We start from the raw sequence: 23,798 nt of genomic DNA on the forward strand, positions 1-23,798 counted from the left end.
CTGGCCAGAGCCAGAGCCAGAGCCGCACACGGAAACGCCGTTTACCTTCCCGCTGGTAAGCGGTCCCTATTTATCTACTTGCACCCGGAGGTGCTTTCGAACTGCTAGGTTGGCAGGCGCTGGGACCGAGCAGCGGGAGCGCACCCCGCCGCAGGGATTCGAACCGCCGACCTTTCGGATCGGCAAGTCCTAGGCGCTGAGGCTTTAACCCACAGCGCCACCTGCGTCCCAGCGCCACCTGCACAGTGAATTAAATTCACTGGGACTTACTATTGCCTGCATGGCTGCCAGCCATACCCTTTCCCAGGATACTCCATTCCATCTATTATTATTTTTTGAATTATTTATTAAATTGCTTAAAAAGAAGCCTCCACGCTCTCCCCCTCCCCTCGCCTCAAAGCTCTGACGGGGCAGGTCGAGGGCGGCACCGGCAACTCCTCCCCCTCCCTCCCTCCTCCTCCCCCGCCCCTCCCTCGGCGAGGAAATCACTGCCACGTCGAGATTACTTGCTTACAAGTCCCTCTCGCTGCCCAATCCCGCGCCAGGAGTGACGCCCACTTTAGGAACCGCCCACTTGCGCCGACTACGTAACAACAGTAAGGGACGGGCAGATGGGGGAAAGAAGGACCCGTCGCCAGTCGAGTGGGCGGGGCGCCGAGCGCACGTAGACGCTCAGTCGCAAGCGCGCAGGCGCAAGCGGCGCTTCCCAGCCAACGGCTCCTTGAGCTCCACGTGACCCCTTTCCGTCACCGCCGCCCCGTGCGCGCTCGCCCGCCGACGTTCGGCGGCGGAGGGGTGACGTTGCGCTCTTGGGCCGAATCAAGTCAGTCAGCGGCGCAACCGCCGCCTCTCTCGCTCCTCCGGCTCGGGTCGGCGGCGGCGGCGGCGGCGGCGGGAGACCCGAAGGGCTTTCGGCTTCTCCTCGGAGGGTGAGCGATGCGCTCGGCGTGAGGCGAGTTTCTGCTCTTGTCGCGGCCCCCGCTGCTCCAGCCATGGCTTCGCCGAGCTGGCAAGAGGCTGTGGCCCAGCAGGCCGAGGAGGTGTCGGCCCGGCTTCGGGATGCGCTGTCGGCCGGCGTGGGCCTGCTCCGCACCGAGCTGGGCCTGGAGCTGCCGCCGGGCCTGGAGCCGCAGCGCCTGCCCACCTGGCTGGTGCTGCTCTCCACGTCCGTCCTGGCGCTGCTGCTCCTGCTGGCGCTCCTGTGGGCCGCGGCCTGCGCCCGGGCGGGGGATGCTCGCAGGAAGAACCGCCTCAGGAGAACCGCCGAGGACGACGACGAAGAGGACGAGGAAGAAGTGGCGGCGACGCGGGGCCTGACAGCAGCAGCAGCAGCAGGAGGAGGAGGCCCTCCTCACAAGGGGGTCCCTGGGACGATGCTCCTGCTGAAGGGAGACGAGCAGAAGAAGAGGAATAAAAAGAGGCCGCTGGAGAAAACGGGCAGGGTGAGTGGATACCCGGTGGGAAAAGAGAACATTTGCATGAGTGGCTATCGGTGGAATAGAGGGAGTTTCAATGTCTTGACCCAACACCATAAAAAAACTGTAGCGCTTCTGGTTCTGCTTCACACATTCTGCATATCACAACTGTGTTCGTGTATGTGTTTAATTGAAAGCACTAGTGGCCAGTGCTGCACCTGATGTTGCATTTCTAAATATGTTCTTTTTTCTCTCCTCATTTCCCCTCCCCCCATTTCTTTTTTCCTGTTTTTCCAAGTACTGTCTGAAGCAGAGAACTGCAGCTGCAGTTTTACATGAATTTTGCGCCTTGAGGTTTTTCTTATCAAGGATGTAATGTCTGCAAGGACCTGTGAGCGTGAACAGTCAATTTACAGGTTCTAGCTGACGGCAAGACAGTTTGCACCAGCTCTCTTCTTACCAGTGAACATATACGTACTGCAGCATGGGTGATTTTCTCATTTGAGGATCCACGTGACTTCCCCTACACACAGTGTGTTGAATGGTTGACCTTTAGGACTTCAGCATAAAACTTTCTAACTTTATCTCATTTGGTGTAGATAAGTCTGTTAATAATAATATGTTTTAATCCTAGGCATACATTGGACTCAGCCTTGATCAACCTGGTAGAATGGGTTGTATAGTCACTCTTTTATTCACACAGCTCTCATGGTCAAAGTAGTTAAAAAGTGGCTATTCTCCCTCTTTCTGAGTGGTCTGGGAGTAGACAGACAAGGAAGATTATTCTGGATTTGGAGACTGAATATTAAAAAGCAAATTAACATGGAAGTGAACAGGCCTGGAAATTTTCTGCCCTTGGTGCTTTCTAGAAAGAAGTGACACCTAAGCATTTACGGTTGTTTTCAGACATGTGCAAAATGCTTCTAAAAGTTTGATACTAGCTCCTATAAGTCTGAAGGTTTCTGTTCAATAGCATCCTATATCCTAGATTGTGTCGCATCTCATTCTTTTTTGTTGTTGAGAGGTACAATTTTAGGCAAGATAAATAGTAATACTGTATAAACTTGAAATCAACTGAAGCCTCTGTGTGTGGTACATTGGCAATGTTTTAAGATGGTATTGACAGTTTTCAGTGGGCTAAAATGGTGTTCATGTTAAACTTGTTGTTGTTGACAGATCTAATAAACAGAGCAAAATAAGCAGATTCTTTAAAGCAGTGCATTGAATTGCTAATGAGGGGGGAAGCCAGTCCAGCAAAATTTGTGGGGCTGGTGGTTTGAGGAGCAATTAGCGTAAAAACAGGTGAATTCCGTGTTCTTGAGAACTATCTGTTGGAACAGCACTTTAGCAGCTTTAAGGTGTTCCTGATTCCATCTTCGTCTTGATGCTCTGGTGAAATCTGACAGGGTCCATCCTTTTCAGATTTTTTCCCCTTCTGGAGGCCTAGCTTGTGACTGGTAACTCCACACACTGCAATATGCCTTACGCAGTGCTGTCTTTAAACTGTTTTGTGCCTTCAGAGCCGTAAACTGCCTAGAATACCATGGACCATCTTAGTATCTTTCCCGTGGGTTTGATTGCAACTAGACCTCTGTGAACACAAAAACTCCTTCCACTCATGGAGCAGAAGGAACTGGAATCCAGTTTTTGCCAATCACTCTTTCGCCACTTATACTGCCCCACCCTCATGCAGGTTTTCAAGGGACTGCAATCTCACGAAGGCTAAAATGTAGTAGGGCCAGTTTTGAAACGATAATTTCGAAAGATGGTTAGAGCTTTGTGGCAAATAGTATTTTACTATGTTCTGCCCATAATTCCTATGCAGGTAGATTGGGATAGTTTTTAAACTTTGTCAGATGGGTGTGCTCACCCTCAAGAAACCCAGAACCTGCTCTCGGTTCTCCTGCCCACACATATAATTATCAGTCACTATGACAATCTGATCACTCAATTCTCTGGAATCCATTGTCAGCCTCTGATACTGCTGGTCAGTCTGCATGCACATGTACACAGTCTTATGTTAATTCAGGCAAGTCCTTTGCTCATTTAGGATTTCCCATTGAAAATAATGTGGTGGGGCATCCAGACTAAACAATCTTCCATTCAGACAGTTTTGATTGTAATTTGCAATACTTTACCAATTAGGACTCTTCTGGGCACAGTCATTTGCATGTAAGAGAGCATTCCTCACTGAAGCCATCTTTGCTGTGAAGTTTCAATTTCCCTCAATGCCTGTGTGGTGCTGGCTCCTGACTGTCACTTATTTCAAGCTAGAGTGTTGCGTGCTGTTGAAAGAGAGCTACTCGAGAATTCAGCAGACCCCAGACTGGAAGGAATGAAGCAGCAGCAGGTACCCAAGCAAGGGAAAAATTCCTTCTTCATTCTTGCTTTTACCGTCCTTCTCGAGGGAAAAGTTACAGGAGAAAAGGCTTCCCCTCCGCTGTAGCTGTCCCTGCCTTTTATTCTTTTTCAAACTCTAGGAAGAGAAAGTCTCTTTTTCCTAGTTTTATAAAAAAAAACACTTTTCAATGAAGAATTAAAGAATGGCTGGTTTGCTGCTGTAGCTGTGTACTTTTTACTGAGAGAAGAAAAAAAGCTTTTGCAACTATTTTAGAGGTGTGCTTTCCCTGCTCTCCCTCAGTTATTTCCTTGGACATATTGGCAGCAGAAACCTCTAGTTGCTCAATGCATAGCACATGAGGTTGAGAAGCATGAGATGGGAATTGAATCCCACCAGCGGGTGTTGTTGTTTAGTCGTTTAGTCGTGTCCGACTCTTTGTGACCCCATGGACCAGAGCACGCCAGGCACTTCTGTCTTCCACTGCCTCCCACAGTTTGGCCAAACTCATGCTGGTAGCTTCGCGAACACTATCCAACCATCTCATCCTCTGTCGTCCCCTTCTCCTTGTGCCTTCCATCTTTCTCAACATCAGGGTCTTTTCCAGGGAATCTTCTCTTCGCATTAGGTGGCAAAAGTATTGGAGCCTCAGCTTAAGGATCTGCCCTTGCAGTGAGCACTCAGGGCTGATTTCCTACACCAGCGGGTAGATGCCCTCATTTACCTTTTGAATATCTGGCCAAAAAAAAAGTGCATCTGTTTTGGTAATTTCATTTATTAGTTAACCCGTAACCAACCAAACAAACAAATTAATATTAAAAATCCAATAAAACAACCAAATAATATCAGAGAGCCACATCATTCTCATGACATGGCCAAAAGAAGGAGCTCCTAGGACTTGCACACACACTGCAAAACACCACAGCAGCAGAAAGGAATCAGACATACCTTGGAGTATTTGTCTCTCTCTTGCACCAGCCTCAACACGGAATGAGATTGTTACGTCCTTTTAAGTTTTGCAATATCAATCATTAGTAATTGTTTAGGTCTTGCTGTATTAATCACTAGTTATAATTTAATTAGGAGGTTTTCATGCCTGTCTAGTTCTGTGCTCCCTTTCCCAGCCTTTAATCTATTGATGATTAATGTCTATAGGTAACCTTTGCTTTGTACTTGTGTTAACCAATCAGCAACGAGCACATATGTAGCAATGCTGTAATATTCAATAAAAGAGACTCCCCGAGACGTGCTTGGGAGATGCCTCCCAGATGACACCCACCACTCGTCTGTCGTTCATTTCAACCCAACAATAGATGCCAATAACATAAGGGCTGCTGAAGGAATCCTATCTGCATGGAACAACAGGAGGCAGGATTCTAGGTTTAGAATCCAGGTTATCATCCCACACTAAAGCAAGGGGAGGAGCTTTAGACATCCAGCACACCTCAGTTAATCAACATGTGTAATGCAAGAACCAATACTTAGGCTTCTGCATGGGCCAACTCGCCTGCTATTTTGCTTGACAGGCTGACCCTGCTTAGTAGCATCCCAACATGCCTCTTTGTCCCTGTCCTGTCCTAACCATAATGTGTACTTGATTAAGTAGACTGTGGGGGAGCCATTGCCTCAAAGCCTGTCAAGTTCCCTGAGGCCAGCGGAAGCCAGATTATTTTAGGGTTGAGAAGATCCATATCTACTATTCCCCAACAACAAATAAGCAATGTCTGTGGCAAAGTCATTGGCTTTTGTTGATTAGCCTCCATGGTGGAGAAGATTTTGAAAGGAAAAGTTTGAAGTATTTCTTAGAACCACTCAGGGCTATAACAATAAAACATAAAACACCATTAAAATGATGTGATAATCATTAAAGTGACAGGCTAAACAACTGTCATTTAAACTAGTTTCCAACTATCAGAGATTCCCCTTGTGCTAAATCCTGTAGCTCTTTAGCCATCAGATCTCAAGTATGGGATGACTTTGTAACTCCAGTCAGGCCCTCTCCTGCATTCGAGCTCCCCTAACTTCTGCCACGTGCCATGGCCACTTTTGTATCAGCAGCACAGCCTTGGTTCTCCCTAAGTCTTTTGTGAAATTTTGCCCCACCCTGTGCATCGCAGGGGGTTGGACTAGATTACCGTTGGGACCCTTTCCAAGTTCCAGCTGTACAATTCTATGATTATGCCTCAGATTTTAGCATCATTTGCTGCAGAACAGGCATGTGACTATGACAGGAGATGTAATCCCATAGTGTATAATGTGATTGCTTTATGCTGTGGTGTAGGCAAGAATTGGGCTGCCATAGTCTGATCGCTTTATGTTTCTCCTCTCCCTACTGCTGTAGTACTATGTGCAAGAGAGATCAAGTTTTCAAAACCTGGTTGTTGAGCCATGTTCTTTTTTGGTATTTTTGACTATCCTAGTTGAGGGATTTCATCACTTTCCATGGGGTTATTTGTTTTAGTTGCTATTACCAGCTTCGGATAGAGCAGCAGAAAATCTGTTAACTTCAACTAAACTATGTGTTTTGCCTGAGAAATTGTGTCAAGGCTGTTGGGAGTATATCATAATATGTATAAAGGTTAGATTCTTTACCACATTTCAATCAAGGATTGGATGTAATTGTAGATGGGAGTATTCTGCAACTGCGGCCTTTTCCAGCCGCTCATGTTGTAAAATGAGAATTTGACACGAACTCAAACTACTGTAGTTATATTTAGAAATTGGTTTCATGATACTGCTAACTTCGGGCTCCTATGTTTGAAAATAAAGCATTTATAATAAAGTTTTAGGCATGTCTCAAATGTTTTCAAGGTTTTTTGTAGGAAACACTAGAACTTTTTTCCTGTAAAGATGAAAGTCACTTTACTGTTCTGGATTTTAAATATAACCTTATCCAACTTTTACTCTTAAAGTCGTAATATTTGATGAATAAAAACTATGCCATCCAAGTGGCTCCAGGGCATGTCAAATAATGCACATTAGCTATTAAAGTGCTTATTTTAAAGTTGTTCTTTTTTTGTAAATTTGTAAAACGTTGCTCCAAAATGCTCTAACTGGAGATATCTTACTAGTGAGCTTCATAGAATCATAGAGTTGGAAGAGACCACAAGGGCCATCGAGTCCAACCCCCTGCCAAGCAGGAAACACCATCAGAGCACTCCTGACATATGGTTGTCAAGCCTCTGCTTAAAGACCTCCAAAGAAGGAGATTCCACCACACTCCTAGGCAGCAAATTCCACTGTCGAACAGCTCTTACTGTCAGGAAGTTCTTCCTAATGTTTAGGTGGAATCTTCTTTCTTGTAGTTTGGATCCATTGCTCCGTGTCCGCTTCTCTGTAGCAGCAGAAAACAGCCTTTCTCCCTCCTCTATGTGACATCCTTTTATATATTTGAACATGGCTATCATATCACCCCTTAACCTCCTCTTCTCCAGGCTAAACATGCCCAGCTCCCTTAGCCGTTCCTCATAAGGCATCGTTTCCAGGCCTTTGACCATTTTGGTTGCCCTCCTCTGGACACGTTCCAGTTTGTCAGTGTCCTTGAACTGTGGTGCCCAGAACTGGACACAGTACTCCAGGTGAGGTCTGACCAGAGCAGAATACAGTGGCACTATTACTTCCCTTGATCTAGATGCTATACTCCTATTGATGCAGCCCAGAATTGCATTGGCTTTTTTAGCTGCCGCGTCACACTGTTGGCTCATGTCAAGTTTGTGGTCAACCAAGACTCCTAGATCCTTTTCACATGTACTGCTCTCAAGCCAGGTGTTACCCATCTTGTATTTGTGCCTCTCATTTTTTTTGCCCAAGTGCAATACTTTACATTACTCCCTGTTAAAATTCATCTTGTTTGTTTTGGCCCAGTTCTCTAATCTGTCAAGGTCGTTTTGAAGTGTGATCCTGTCCTCTGGGGTGTTAGCCACCCCTCCCAGTTTGGTGTCATCTGCAAATATGATCAGGATGCCCTTGAGTCCATCATCCAAGTCGTTGATAAAGATGTTGAATAAGACCGGGCCCAAGACAGAACCCTGTGGCACCCCACTAGTCACTCTTCTCCCGGATGAAGAGGAACCATTGATGAGCACCCTTTGGGTTTGGTCAGACAGCCAGTTACAAATCCAATGAGTGGTAGCATAGTCAAGTCTGCATTTTACCAGATCCTTTACAAGAATATCATGGGGCACCTTGTCAAATGCCTTGCTGAAATCAAGGTAGGCTACATCCACTGCATTCCCTTCATCTACCAGGCTTGTAATTCTGTCAAAAAACGAGATCAGGTTAGTCTGACATGACTTATTTTTCAGAAATCCACGCTGACTATTGGTGATCACAGTATTCCTTTCTAGGTGCTCACAGACTGTTTGCTTAATGATCTGCTCCAGAATCTTCCCTGGTATTGATGTCAGACTTTGTCATCTTTGTTTTGTTGTGAATTGTGACTCTGTGTGTGTCAGATACAGAAAGTAGGCATTATATTGAGGGGATGTATCTCAAAATATTGGGACGCAGGTGGCGCTGTGGGTTAAAGCCTCAGCGCCTAGGACTTGCCGATCGAAAAGTCGGCGGTTCGAATCCCTGCGGCGGGGTGCGCTCCCGCTGCTCGGTCCCAGCGCCTGCCAACCTAGCAGTTCGAAAGCACCTCCAGGTGCAAGCAGATAAATAGGGACCGCTTACCAGCGGGAAGGTAAACGGCGTTTCCGTGTGCGGCTCTGGCTCTGGCCAGAGCAGCGATGTCACGCTGGCCACGTGACCCGGAAGTGTCTCCGGACAGTGCTGGCCCCTGGCCTCTTAAGTGAGATGGGCGCACAACCCCAGAGTCTGTCAAGACTGGCCCATACGGGCAGGGGTACCTTTACCTTTACCTATCTCAAAATATTGGAAGTTTTGCAGTAATTCTGTAGTGATGTCTGCCTGGAAAATACACTAATTCAATTCACACAGGGAATTGAAGGCGAAACACATAGGCCTGATTCAAATGCCACATTCTGAACCTCCAAACCATGGTTTGGATAATAGGAAATGAACTTGAGTGCACACTACCTTTTTGATAACTATTTTCCTTCATCTGAAATAAGTCATTATAATGCCTTCCCTTTCTCTTAAATCCTACAGCTCTCTGCTCTGAGGCACAAGAGTAGGTGCTATTTCAAATTCTTTCAACTTTTAATTTTTCAGCAGTTTCTTTGGGGTTCTAAAGCAGGATGGGGAACTACTGGTCCTACTGGTCCGTGGGCCAGAATTGGGCCAGTACACATACTGTCCCATACTGTCCCATATTGGGCCAGTACACATACTGTCCCATACTGTCCCATATTGGGCCAGTACACATACTGTCCCATACTGTACACATACAGTACACATACTGTCCCATTTGGCCCACAGCCTCTTTTCTTCTTTGGCCTCCATTTAAGCCAGCTTAATTGTTGTTGTTGTTTAGCCATTTAGTCGTGTCCGACTCTTTGTGACCCCATGGACCAGAGCACGCCAGGCACTTCTGTCTTCCACTGCCTCCCGCAGTTTGGTCAGACTCATGTTTGTAGCTTCGAGTACATGATCCAGCCATCTCGTCCTCTGTCGTCCCCTTCTCCTTGTGCCCTCCATCTTTCCCAGCATCAGGGTCTTTTCCAGGGAGTCTTCTCTTCTCATGAGGTGGCCAAAGTATTGGAGCCTCAGCTTCACGATCTGTCCTTCCAGTGAGCACTCAGGGCTAATTTTCTTAAGCCAGCTTAATTATGATCCATAAAAGTGGAGTTGCCAGAGAAGCAGGGCACATGAAGCATTTTGGGGGTTGTCAGTGTGAAGGGAGTGCAGAGGTCAAGTTTCTCAAAAGGCTTCAATGAAAGGCTTAAGCACCACCTGGATCTTTTTCCATTGAAATCAGTGAGATTCACTGGATCATACCCATTGTTATTGCAGAGACTAATTTTAGTTGTAGATGAGATGATGCCTCAGATTCTTAACTCAGCATTCCTATTTTGCTTCTATTCTGCCTTTGGTTCATGTAATTGAAGGCAGTATACTTCTAGGTTTCCACTGAGTCTTCCCTCCCAACTCCTTGACCAGACAGACCTCCTTAGCTTTGGTACTGTAATACAGTGGTGCCTCGCAAGACGAAATTAATCCGTTCCGCGATCGTCTTGCAGTTTTTTCGTCTTGCAAAGCACGGCTATTAGCGGATTAGCGCTATTAGTGGTTTAGCGGCTCTTAGCGGCTTAGAAAAAGGGGGGGGAAAGAACTCGCAAGACGTTTCGTGTTGCGAAGCAAGCCCATAGGGAAATTCGTCTTGCGAAGCGCCTCGAAAAACGGAAAACTCTTTCGTTTAGCGAGTTTTTCGTCTTGCAAGGCATTCGTCTTGCGGGGCACCACTGTATCACTGTTCTTTAACTGCATAATATTTAGGATAGGATTTGCTTTTGTGGCCTTGGACTACATGCAATTGAAAGAAACATCAATATTATTTGAGGCTTGGAAATTAAGCAGTGCCACTGATTTAACTTTTTCCAATTTTTGTGGATAAGTGAGACCTACTATTAATAATCATTTTATTTTAATATCAAATATCTGTATCCTTAACAAATAAATCATCTTAAATAGTAATATATACATTTATATGCCCCATTGGTAAGAATACTAAGAAGACAATTAAGATTCAAATTAGAGTAGAATAAAAAAAAATTCCTTCTTTGTTAAATTTGACATCTATCTCAAATTTCATAAAATTGAGAAAGGGTTATAACTAACCCAATAGCTGCTTACTATTCCAAAATTCTATGAATTGTACCTAATCCTATTCAGATCTGATTACTTTTTTCGCTTGGTGAACCCAAATAGACAAGTAATTTTACTCAAACAGCTATTCCCCATAATTTGATATACCATGCCTTCAAACTAGGAATTTCTCCTTCCGCCATACTTTGCATATAGACTCTGTGCTGCCAGTATTGAATAACTTGACAAATTTTCCCCCTCCATGGGTACTCTCCAAATATGTAAGCAAAATTATTTGGGGGTCCTTCCAAACCATATATTTCAAAGTAGAACTTACATCAGGTATAATTTCTTGCCAATATTCTTAGCTTCAAGGTTCTATACACCAACAGTGTATAAAATTGACTCTAGTTGAACCACAATTCCAACAACTATAATTACTGGTATTAAATGGGTTAAATACCACAATATCCAGAGTTTTTCTGCATTATATATTAAAGTTAACGAAGCAGTATGATTGTATTTCCCCCCCCCCCCCGATATACTTCCAGTTTTCAGTTGGAATAGAGATCCCTATCATTATTCCTATCACCTGTATCTATTTTGAAACATAGTCCACCAGGCAGTTTAACCCATATGTTTAATAATTCAGTAAATTGTTCAGATGTCTCACATTGTCATAGCCAATTTATTAGAAAATTTCAAATTTGAAAATATTCAAATAGAGCAAGTTCTGTATTTTTTATGCATTCTTGCATCTCATCCTGAGATTTCACTTGATTATAAACAATCCAATCTTTGAATTTCTCAAAGCCTTTTCTCTGCCAATTTGTAAACTGGCTTATGCTTTCATTTTTATTAAGCTGTGGGTGGAATAGCACTGAAGTGTTTAGAGATACCAATGAACACAGTTTGTTTGTAAATTGAGCCCATATTTTCAGTAATACCGGGAAAATACTACTAGTTCCCTTTTCTGTCTTTCTGTCTTTGCTTTCCATTCAAAACAGTGCATTTGGTGGAATTTTAACAAAACCTTGGGCAGTATTCAACAAACTCATCAGGACAAGGATTTACACTTGCAGAATGGATTTTCCCTCTCTCTTCCTCCATTCATGCCCTGTGCCCTCCCCAAATCTGTGCTGGGGAGCCCCTAGAACAGATTTCAGGGGCAGGAGAGGGGGATTCCTCTTTCAAAAGCAGAAATCCTTGAATTAACCAGTTGCGTTAGTCAGCACTACTTCAGATACAACCCTTTGTTCTCACTCTATTATGTAACCGTGACCCAGTCAGCAATTTATATTAAACCACTTTCTTGGTCATATTAAATTGTAGTGAATAGTTGTTAAGTGAAAGTTTTAAGATTCTGTTCTAAACTAGAAGTGAGCAAACAAGTAGTGGTTAGGTAAGTATTGGCAGACATCAGTAGAATTAAACATTTAGACTGAAAAACAGTGAAATACAATATGTAGTTATGTGAACTCTGTCTAAAATTAATGTGACAATTTTCTGATTTCTAGCTTAATGGTCAACCTGCTCATGAAGTGTCTGAAGAGGAAGTAATACAGACAGTTCGAAGAGACAACCTTAAACAGCAGTCAGAGGCAGAAAAGAAAGCTGAAAAGGTTGGTTATTTGTAAGTGATGGAAAACTGTAGATAATATATATAAGTTGATGGTGTCTAAAGCAAATTTCAGACAAAGGCTCTGCTATTTTGACTAGTCTTGGTAACCAGCCAAAAATCTCTATTTGTCACCAGCCTTGTTGCACCGTCCAATCTTTACAATCACATTGAGCTTTGTGCCTCTGAGACCTAGTCTGACTAGAAGCAAGTCCTGACTTCCATGCTTGGAGAAGGGTGCATACTTCCTTGACCTCATACCAACTTCAGGAAAGCTTATAAAGCAACTCAGTGTAGAATCAGAAGAAAGCACCTGCCCTCCCGACTAGATTAGAAAGAGAAGCAGCCCATTTCTCAACCTCTGGTTCATATCTTAATTTCTTATGTTTGACATAAAGTCTACATTGTGACTACATTGTTTTTATACGGGAATGCATTTTTTAAAAAATAGCTCCCATGTGCAACCTCAGTATTTGACAATACTGTCAACCATAATCATTGGTATGCTTATTGTTAACAATAGACTCTTTCAGCACAACCATAAATTTGTCTAATTAGAATAGAGATGCACCAAGTTCAATGGGACTACTAGAAAAGGGGGACTACCCAGGTAAATGGGTTTAGGATAGTAGCCATAATTTGTACGATGTTTTATAAAATGCATCTCTGTTTAAGTAATACATTTTAATCATTATTGGCTTTTGTGAAGCTCAAGTTTTTAAAACCTATACTTTTGCTTTGGGGCATGTTTAGATTCCTTATGAAATGCCTGTACTGCAGGGTGAAGCAGTGCGTTTCAAAAAATTACTACTAAATGTAACATGACTGTGCAACTTCAGGTATTTTGATAGCTTAAATTAATATTGATAGAAAATACTTACTTTTTATTTTAGTCAAAGAAGAATAAGAAGAAACCAAAAGGAGATGCTAAAACAGTTCAGGACCAGTCACGTGTTGATGGAAAGGAAGTTGATGAAGGTACTGAAAAGCATGTATGTTTTTTTAAAAAAAAATCTGTGTGCTCCTTTGGGAGGAAGGGCAAGTTAAAAATTTAATAATGGTGCTATTAATAAAAACATTTTAAGAAATTTGTGGTTCATTCTATTACGGTCTTTAAAATGAAACCTGTTTTTAATCTCTTAATATGCTTGAACTCTTTGCCTTAATGGGTCAATTTATCCACATGGAGCAGCAAGCTGCCAGTTCATGTGATTGTAGAATATAATTGTGTTACGATTGCTGCCTAAATTACAAATTTATCAAATAATCTGAGGTATCAGACTTGAACTGGCATTGTATTTTCAGTGTTGGGAAGGAGCAAACATTTCAGAATGTGTTTTGGGGTTTGGGTGTGATCACTGCACTTGAGTTGGAGGAAATTCAATAAAAGCAACTTGGGTGTAACTATTAGAATGATTTTCCTCCATAGCTATTAAAAAAAATGCCCACAAGATTTCAGGACAGCCAGAATTTGCACCTGCAGTGATGACATTTGAAAGTGGGGAAAGAACAGTTTGAGAGGGCATCAAGCTATATAACTGTATATGGAAGTGAAGCTGGATATTGAGGGAATCTCTCAATAAGTATTTAGCAAACAGGGACCTGTGGTAGGCAATCAAAATTATGGTTAAGTGGTCTTTCAGATCAGTTCGTCTGCCATTTGGTGACTCCCTCATTGAGCAACTTCTGACAAGCTTTTGGGGAACACCCAACATTCACTGAAATACAGTTTGAAAACCACTGAGTTTGAAAACCACTGAGATAGGTTACTTCCTCTGTTTTAACTAATGGCTTTTTATACCTCTTTCAGGCGCTTGGGAAACAAAAATCAGTAACAGAGAGAAACGGCAGCAGCGTAAACGTGATAAGGTACTGACCGATTCTGGGCCAGAATCAAATCTACCAGCTATGGAAAATTCAGTTACAATCTCCACTGAACAGCTAACATCTGCAACATCCCTTTCAGTTGGTACCAGAAAAAGCAAAGGTAGATATGTGACTCTTGTTCTAGTTTTGTTTTTCATTTCTCGTCTTAGGGGGCAGGGCAGCAACACTTAAAGAACAAGAGAAGAATACAGATTACACACTAATAATTGAAACTCTGCTCTGTTGATTTAATTAACACTTTTAAAGGTGTTAACTAAAAAACATGGAGCCTAGGATTGCCTATCCATCAGCATAAATAAAAGGATTATAGTAGGATATTTAGTCACTAATGTAGCTTTTCTTAATCAGGTGATCCTGTTCTGAATGCTCAAGTCAGTAATCCTAAATCTGGAAAAGGAGAAATGACACTCCAGCAAAGTAAGGACTGTTTACTGCATATAATGACCTAATTGGAGTTGTGGTACTGCCTAGAATTTTGTGCACTGGTTCACACGGAGCTTTTGCATAGTTATGTGGGGTGTAATGTATTGCATAATTACTAGACAGTTTTTTTCCTAACTTAAATTGCGTAGCTTCAGCTTCTTTCTTTTTTATAATTCTGCTGTCAGTTTTTACTAACCTGCATTATTAGTAAAAGCCATTAATTTCTCTTAACATAGATGAGGAGAATTCACATTTGGTAATAATAGGAATATGTTGTTGTTGTTGTGATTGTGTTAATTGTGAGACTTTCAGCCTGATCTTACATCCATTTGCTCAGAATTAAATACAATTGAGTTTTGTGAGACACATTGTCAAGTGTTCACAATACGATTAGTACAGATAGGGAGAAGTGGTTTTTTTGTAGATCTAGTGAAGGCTAAATTTCACCCATTTTTATATGGTTACTGCCCTCTGGATAGTTATGGCAAAAGCACTTCTTTCTACCCTTCCTTTCCCCATCTGATAGTGGCTGCAACTATGAACAGAGAAACACATGAGTGGTATTCAGTTGTTAGCCAGCTTTTCCTGAGCAAGAAGTGAAGAAAAAGAAAAGGGCTGGGTTAGAAATGAGATAAGAGCAGAGTAACAACAACAAAAAGTTCAGTGGAAATGTTAATGTAATCTTGGTATTTTTATGAGCGTCCCTTGGCAGAATATGACTTTTATTTTTTTTTAATCAGGTACATTCATGGTATCAACTAAAACACATGTTACAATTAAGTATATGTTTGTGTTAAAAAGCTCCTTCAGGACTGAGTGAAGGCCCCACAGTAAATGGAGGCAACTGGAACGAAAAGCCTGTAAAGCTTTCTCCTCAGATTGGTGCAAGTGAGGAGAAGTGGAGTTCAGTATCATCTTCTGGTAGCAAAAGGAAGAATGAGACATCAGCTTGGGGAAAGGATGCTGGAGATCATGGAAATGGGAAGGACTGGGGAGTTTCACTGGTGGGCAGAACCTGGGGTGAGCGCACTTTGTTCCCTGGTATTGGTAAGTGCTTGTTTCTCTAAGAACAAAAACTGTCTTTAAGAAATGGCATTATGTATCTTTAATGTCCTGCCCAACATTCTTCTTTCAGCTCTCATTGTAGCAAAATTCTTTGAGTAATTGATTAGGAAGCTTTAACCTTTCCTTTTATATGCTGTGGTTAAGGTACAGAGAGCTACTTGTGGTCCATGTGGAGATTAGCGCCACATGGATGGTATTTTAACTTCTTAGCAGCAGATATCCATGCAGGGTATCATTGGAACCCTACTCATCCATCTCTCAGTCAGCTTGGACTTTAAGAAACAATCTGTGTAAATAATCAGCTGTATAAATAATCAGCTTCATTCAGCTTCTGGGGAAAGGGCAGAAGTGTAAAAATGTGTATACAGGGTTGAAAATACTTTTTAATTTAAAGTTTGAAGGACTTCTGTTTCCAGTTCTAGAATGTATTTCTCTTTTCCCTAACTTTAATCTGAAAACTCAAAAGCAAGAGCTAAAATTCAATCCAAATTGTTACTCATAAAATTAAGAGCATATCTGAAAGAAGAATCATCATTTTTTGCTATTACCTGTTGAAGATAAAATTTTAAGATGTAATTAGCAGCTTACAATAATACTTGTTTGAAGCACAGCACCAGGATGCTGATCGATCTAGTAGATCCCTAATTCATTGTTTTGGGGGTTATAAAGGCATAAGGCTTAGAAGAAGAATGATCTTGCAGTCTTTGAATAAGGTGAATTAGAACTATGACACTTGTGAAATTCCAAGCCATTAGCTTATTTTACTTGTTACAGTGAAATGAAACATGGTAGAGTCAAATCCAGGGACGCAGGTGGCGCTGTGGGTTAAAGCCTCAGCGCCTAGGGCTTGCCGATCGAAAGGTCGGCGGTTCGAATCCCTGCGGCGGGGTGCGCTCCCGCTGCTCGGTCCCAGCGCCTGCCAACCTAGCAGTTCGAAAGCACCTCCGGGTGCAAGTAGATAAATAGGGACCGCTTACCAGCGGGAAGGTAAACGGCGTTTCCGTGTGCGGCTCTGGCTCTGGCTCTGGCTCTGGCCAGAGCAGCGATGTCACGCTGGCCACGTGACCCAGAAGTGTCTCCGGACAGCGCTGGCCCCTGGCCTCTTAAGTGAGATGGGCGCACAACCCCAGAGTCTGTCAAGACTGGCCCGTACGGGCAGGGGTACCTTTACCTTTACCTTAGAGTCAAATCCTTGGCTACAATGTTACAAGATGTTGTATTTGTACAATCAATCTGGAATATTTTGTTCCGTAAAATCATTGGAAAAAGCTTGTCTTGTAAGAGGCTTCTCTTAAGAATGTGTGCCTGATTTTCAGTGGCAAAAATAGGTTATTTTGTATTTTTTCAACAGCCTGGTCTGGAGTGGATGGAAGGATTAATCCTCCTGAACAGAGTTCTACTTCATTCACTTCATTGGGGCTAAATCCTCCAGTTTCTGGTAATACTTTAAAATTGCTCTACAGATAAACTACATGCTTAAGTTATACTCTTCTGAAATCCTCTGGTCATCTATGTTAATTGAAAGAGTTGTTGCATATAAGTTCGGAAAAACTTATGTATAAAATGTATATGGTAGTTAATAGGCTGGTTTTCAGAAATGTCAACTATCATTATTGGCTTAGCAGACGCTACTAAAATACTTCATTCTCTGTATTTGCAGTATAGGGTAGGATGTTTGATCGTATGTAAATCAGCTTTTCTCTTTGGGTTTAATCGGTAATATCAGGGACAGCAAAGAAGCAAGCTATTCCATTGCATGTAGAATTCTCAAAATACTAAGGCCGTTTCCATTTGAAATATCTTAATATGTAGTAACATGCCTATCAGTTCATAAAGCTTATTCTATGTATGTGTGTTGTCTTCTTTTCAGGAGCCAGCAGTGAATCTGCCCCTCAACCTACTACTACAGACTTCCAATGGGATTTAAATCGTAATCAGGCACATATTGATGATGAATGGTCTGGGTTAAGTAAGTTCTTTTTTAAAAACCTTGTACGACTTACACTAGAAAGATTTACATTCATATTCATATTCCTAATCATCCATTTGTCTTCTACAAATGGGACCAGGTGTTTATCCACATGCTTTTAACAATGAAGTGTGGTTTTGCTATCCCAAAACCTAAGAAATATATTGTGACATGCATTTTGGGGAGCAGAGTCCGAATTTACTCAATGCATGAGGTGCCTACTTAGTGGGTAAGTTGAAGTACACCCGGGGGGGGGGGATGCTTTTTAAAAATAAAACGAGGGCCAAAAGGCTAAACTGCAAGAGGCTCTCACTCATGAAAGCTTCCACTACAATAAATTAGTCCTGCAAACTATTCATTGTCTCTGCTAACATTTGCATGGCTCCCTCCATGGAGTTCATTTAACTATGTTATCTCAGTGGTAGAGGTCTTTTGAGACATTTGTGCAAGCAAACTGACTTCTACTTTAAATAGAGCATCTTTCAGATCAGATTGCAATTTTGCTTCTAAATAGTGTAGATTTTTGTGCCCTGACAAAGCATGATTGATAGACAAAGCTAGTTTCCATTGGTGTTCCCTTGCTTAGAAATGGCCATCTTCCTCCATGTGTCTTCATTTTATTGGTAGAGGTGTATATAGAAAGGAGTACTTTAGCCTATTGGACTAGACAACTGATTCTTCAGACAGTTGTCTAGCGTCCATTCCAGCGAACGTCCACGGCAAACCCGGAAGTACCGAAACGGGTTACTTCCGGGTTTGCCGCATGCGCAGAAGCGCAAACTGCTCTGTGTGCGTGCTCAGACGCGGCGCTTTGCCCTGCATCCATTTCGGCTAGCTGCCAGGGCTGTGGAATTGATCCCGGTCGCAAAGCAAGGTATGACTGCATTTGGAGGGAGTGCTGATAGTCCCTAGCTCTATAGGGGTCAGAGGCAATCCTAGTGGAGCAAAACTCCTACTGGCTACCTGCAGTACTGTAACTGCAAATGTCTCCCATTGAGAACAGAAACACAGTCAGTTGACCAGTGACAAGGTCACTGTCTGGAATTACCCATCTTGCATTCTACAGGAACCAGGCAGATGATGCTATTGATGCTGGAAGAATAGTCCTGGTTAGCACAACTGCCTTTAGAAAACTAGCTTTTGCTTTTTAATAGTTGCTGCTACTTTGATTTATGTGTGTTTAAAAATGGTAATTGTAGTAATTTTAAAGGTAACTTCATTGTTTCACAGCAACTGATATTTTTCAAAGTATCAAGTTTAATAGTTATGCTAAAGTATGTTTTCTGTAGTAATATAGCAAATATTTTTAAAGAAAATATTTGACTGATATTTGACCAATAATACTTGATGAATAAAGCAAAGTTATGCACTCTAAAAATTGACATAATTTGTGTGTGATTTGAGTCACATGACTTTTACTATACTACTTGAAACTTGTTCCTTCATTATTCACAGATGGCCTATCTTCTGCTGATCCCAGTTCTGACTGGAATGCCCCTGCAGAGGAATGGGGAAACTGGGTAGAAGAAGAAAAGACTCATTGCATTCCACAGCTTGAGGAAGCGCTATCTGAGGCACAAAAGGTATTGGTATGAGATCTGTTGGAAAGCACATGGAATTAGTCTGATCCTAAAAATGCTTCTTAATTTTTAGAAAAGGTGGACTAATACCATAGACAACTGCTGCTTTCTTGCCATTTTTCTGTGCATTTAATATGCATCCTGATTCTCTGTGTTAAAAACATAACTGAAATGGGTTGGAAAACAGACATAGTTTAATTTCATGGTTATGCAGAGAGGCAGCTTATTCTAATGAAACATTCTCTGTTCTTTTTTGTTTTTATATTAGGCTTCAGATGATGAGAAAGAAAAGGCAGAACCAACTCTGCAAAGTACTGCAAGTGGTAAATCGAAGAAGAAGAAAAAGAAAAAGAAGAAGCAGGGAGAAGAGGCTAGCTCTCCTGTACAGGTGAGGCAGAATATTATTATTGCTATTATTATAGATAGATATATTTATACTCTGTCTTTTTACCTGACAGTGGTTCTGACCAATAGAAAAGAACTGCTAGAACGTAATGAAATTGAAATATTTCCCTATTTATTACTATCATGAAATGCTTTATCAATCTTTTAAGCAGAGAGGAGAAAGTTTCATTGCAACTGATTTTGGATTACAAAATTAGGTATTTAAATTCTGGTTCATTACACTGATTTGATCTTGCAGCAGAATTGATTTTACAGGGTTAGAAAGAGTGGTTCAAGTTCCTCAGTATCCTTTGTGTTTCTTTTTTCTTGGTAGGATGCTGATGACCTGGAAAGACATGCTGGAGAAGAATTTCCAGAAGATACCTCAAAGGTTCAACAAGAGGAGATAGCTTTCTCTTTAAAGACCATCAGCACTAGTGAACAAGCTGAGGTATAGATAAGTAGATCTAGGTGTTCATTAGGCATACTTTCAATACTTACAATCAACAAAAAGCACCCATATTTTTGAGGGTCTAAAGGCTGAGGTGTAATTTAACTTTATAAACAAAAAAGTGTTGTTCCATTTCTCAGTGCCCTTCTACACATGAGCTCCTTATAGATTAGTCTAGACCACAGCATGCCATGAACACAGATCATGTATACAGCAGGAAGAAGTATACATATGCAGAGACATCTGTTTGGCCTCTGTGGGAAAGGGGTTTGGGATTCACCTAACAAGCCCTGTTAGTGGAAACCCTGAACAAGGACTTTTGCTTATGCAGTGGGGCTTTCCCTCCCTCCCTCCCCCCCCCCCAGCCACCAAAATAGACTCCCAAGAGGGTAAGGAGAATCCCCAAAAGACTTTGTGGGGGAAGGAGACAGGGGGAATCATACCATCTGGCAAGTTGCAATGTTTGCGCAGATGGATTGTTTCTCATAGCGCAGCATAGAATTCCGCCCAGAATCTTTGGACTAGATGGGCCTTTGGTCCGACCCAGAGGGCTGGTCTTACGTTCTTACATTTCTTACTTTGCCATTCTTCCCGAAAGAATATCCTTGCATATGTTACGAGTTCTGCAGAAATCCCAGAGCTGAATCTCAGTGTCAGGCATCTTCAGTGACAATTTTTTTTTATTATTTAACAAGACCCAGCTATTTAAATATTTTTCTGGCCATTATCCAAGGAAATTTACACTAGTTATAGGTCACAGTTGTAACTTGTTAGATTTACACTATTGTGTCTGGAAATGATAGCTTCTCATTCTCCTGTTTTGTCACTTAGTCCAAATGAAACATTAAAAATGCACTCAAATGTCTCAGCATCCTCTGTTATAAACAGTCATAATTAAATGTTGCCAAAAAGTCTGTATTCTAATCTGCAGTGTTTATTTTAGCCTGAGGAGATGCCCTCATTTGCTGTTTCTACTGAGCCATCTGTAACTGTATCAGAGAGTGAATCTGACAAGATAACTTCCCAAGTGCCACAGATGCTACCGGAGACAGAAGTTCCTATTTCTAATGTTAAGCAAAACAGTGTGCCTCCGCCACAGAGTAAGTAATTTCTTCCTCCAGGTGCCTGCTAGACTCAGTGGGAAGTACTCTATTTTCATCCAGCCAAATGGTGGTTGCATCAAAACAACCAAGCAGATCTTTTTGCAGATTATGCTTATCCCTCATAGGCATGATTCTGAACATTCAGCATCCATCAGTCCCATTTTTGAAACCAATGAGATTTGTATGCACTATGAAAACGTTCTATTTACAGATTTATGTGTCTGAGCTGTCAGGAGGCTGGGAAATTGAGGGTCTTCGTTTCTTGATTATTTTCCTGCACCAGTATGTCACAAAATGAAATTGGCATGTGACACTTTGCCTATAACGAACCACATTTGTGAATGGAAATTGACTTCCCATCTGAAACCCTACAGTCAGCATAGACAGAACTGGGCTAAATGAACCAATGGCTTGACCCAGCGTAAGATAATTTCCTGTGTTTATGTAGGAAAATCATACCATACTGAATGTCACCACATCAAAAGTCATACCAAGACAGTTCTCAAGCCGTGACATTACCTAGATCAGGCATAGGCAAACTCGGCCCTCCAGATGTTTTAGGACTACAACTCCCATCATCCTTAGCTAACAGGACCAGTGGTCAGGGATGATGGGAGTCATAGTTCCAAAACATCCGGAGGGCCGAGTTTGCCTATGCCTGACCTAGATGTAGAGATAGAGATGTTGCCTTAGTGGAATTTCTAATTTTTGCATTTCCTTACCTGAGTAACTCAGTAGAATGAAATGTATGATGAAGAGGTTAAAACAGTTATAATTAAAGCAAGATTTTTGTTATAATATACAGTTAGAGGCATGGGAACTTAATAAATATTATTCAAAAAAATGTATGAATGAACTGTACATAAATATAATTGACAGTAAATATTCTTTATTCTTAAACTTGTAGCCAAGTCTGAAGAGAGCTGGGAGTCTCCCAAACAAATTAAAAAGAAGAAAAAGGCCAGAAGGGAAACGTGAATTTTCTGAGATGGACGTGTGTTGCAGAAACACTTGTCGTGAAGATTATGCTGTTTATGCAATAATTTGTGAACCTGTACAGAATTTTATATAAATTTCAACAGATTTTTTTAAGAACAAACTGCTTTGAACACAACCATCTTTAAGAACAGGAACAGAAGGAAAATAAGTTGGTGACATAATTTAACAGGAAATATGACAATACTGGAAGACACATTGAAGAGTCTGTTTCAACATATGGGGAAAGTAATTATAAAAAACAACTTGTCTTTACAACAGTGCCCTGTTTACAACAGATTATCTCTATTTTACGTCCATTGGAGAAAAAGGATTGGTCTTAAAATTTCCTAAATCATCTGTAAAACAGTGTCACTCTGAGTAGTGTCCATTCTGAATTTCTTAATGCCTAAATCAAAGAACTCTGGTTAAATCTGCCATATCTTTCTAATACTTAATGGAATGTGCTAATTATAAAGTTAATTATAAGTACAGAGAGCCTGGAGTCATAAATGCTTGCTCTTGAATAGTCCCCCTGACTTAAAGGAAATATTTCAAAATAAGTGGAAAAATTATGACTAGAACCATTCAGTAAAGTCATTTTTGTAGCTTAAGAAATGTGGTTAAGAATGCAAAACTTGCAGAAACTGTTATGAATTAAGAAACTGAGAAAATTGGTCAAAACGTGAGCATGGTTCATGAAGTTGCTTCTGATTAGTCTTCTACTTGAATTACTCAAATAATATATTTTTAAGAAGGGGCTGTATGCTCCAAATCAGTCGTGTTTTATTCCTTTTTAAGGTAATAGGTTAGTTGTTGCCCTTAAAATTTTATTCACATTAATTTTGAAGTTGTATTTCATGTCTCTTCCATGTCCCATTTTTATTTTTATTAAATGTAATTTTAAAGAAAACTTCCATAAACTCTTCAGAGATGTGGTTGAGAATGAAAGAGGGAAATAATGGCTTCAGACAGCTTTAATTGATCTTGAGACCACCTGTATCAGGAAGTGCTTTTTTACTGCCTTAACCTATGTAGAATCTGCATCTAGAGTTCTTAAATGGGATTAGTGTGTTTTGTATTTTTTAAAAAATCATGCAAATATAGCAATTGTAAAACCAACTTTCCTCTTGGAATTATTGATTAAAATGGGAATTGAGCTGCATCATTTCAGGCACTGTGTAATTACATCACATCAAGCAGGCAGGTATCTATCTATGAATAGTGCATGCTCAGCCATGTACACTGTATATAGCCTTTACAAAATGTTTGTGTGTGTTTTAAAGGACCATAATTAACATAACTTGGTGAGCATCTATTAAAGAAAAGCAATGATTATTTGATGTGATTGGCTTAGGTTTTTCATGTGGCAGAGAAATTGTAACAGCTGTAACCGATGGTACTTACTGACTCTCCCATAATGTTTCATTGTCTAAATCAGAAAATTTGGTAAAAATTTAACTTGCAATGCAAGAACAATTAAAGCAACAAACTGGATTTAGTTGTATTGAAGACAAGCCTTATTAATTGATAGTGTTCCTAATAAACGAATACTAATGTCCACAGGTATTAACTCCTGTTACAGGAACATGGCAGATGTTTACATGTTCAGATGTTTTGTTTAATTCAGTGACATTTCTAAATCAATTTTGTTAAAATAAATTGAGCAAATTGATAAGATTGTGTTATTTAGTAGTATATAGTACGTAGACTGTCTTATTGAGAAGACACAAGTGTCCATGAAATTACCGAATGTTGAAATTTGATTTTCAACAATGATTTTTAAAAGAATGTTGAACATGTGAAATCATGTATGTTGTAAATTCCATTCTTCATCAACACCTACAGAGAGTTCAACCAATTTCATCCACTGACAGTATTA

The 23,798-nt window shown here is 41.2% G+C and overlaps 1 protein-coding gene across 2 annotated transcripts; it reads left to right on the forward strand.

The window, feature by feature from the left end:
- Positions 1-762: 762 nt before the first annotated feature.
- MTDH (metadherin) lies at positions 763-23,594 on the forward strand. 2 transcript variants are annotated; one of them, XM_079984733.1, is made up of 13 exons: positions 763-1,442; positions 11,979-12,083; positions 12,973-13,057; positions 13,890-14,066; positions 14,315-14,383; positions 15,191-15,409; positions 16,806-16,892; positions 17,325-17,423; positions 18,879-19,006; positions 19,272-19,391; positions 19,722-19,838; positions 20,782-20,938; positions 21,849-23,594. In XM_079984733.1, the coding sequence occupies exons 1-13, from the start codon at positions 993-995 to the stop codon at positions 21,917-21,919; spliced, it is 1,884 nt and encodes a 627-aa protein (XP_079840859.1). In that variant the 5' UTR covers positions 763-992; the 3' UTR covers positions 21,920-23,594. The 2 variants fall into 2 exon arrangements, with proteins under 2 accessions (XP_079840859.1, XP_079840858.1); XM_079984732.1 differs by having other exon boundaries at positions 765-1,442; positions 15,191-15,436.
- Positions 23,595-23,798: the final 204 nt, after the last annotated feature.

The sequence above is a fragment of the Podarcis cretensis genome (assembly GCF_951804945.1).
Source record: "Podarcis cretensis genome assembly, chromosome: 7".
NCBI lineage: Eukaryota > Metazoa > Chordata > Lepidosauria > Squamata > Lacertidae > Podarcis > Podarcis cretensis.

What these genes read in the sequence shown, in the direction of transcription:
- MTDH (XM_079984732.1), top strand. Translation starts at nt 993, where the DNA reads ATGGCTTCGCCGAGCTGGCAAGAGGCTGTGGCCCAGCAGGCCGAGGAG. An exon ending in TGGTACCAGAAAAAGCAAAG is followed by an intron (nt 14,067 to 14,314) that starts GTAGATATGTGA and finishes TTTCTTAATCAG; the next exon opens with GTGATCCTGTTCTGAATGCT. An exon ending in CAGTGTGCCTCCGCCACAGA is followed by an intron (nt 20,939 to 21,848) that starts GTAAGTAATTTC and finishes TTAAACTTGTAG; the next exon opens with CCAAGTCTGAAGAGAGCTGG.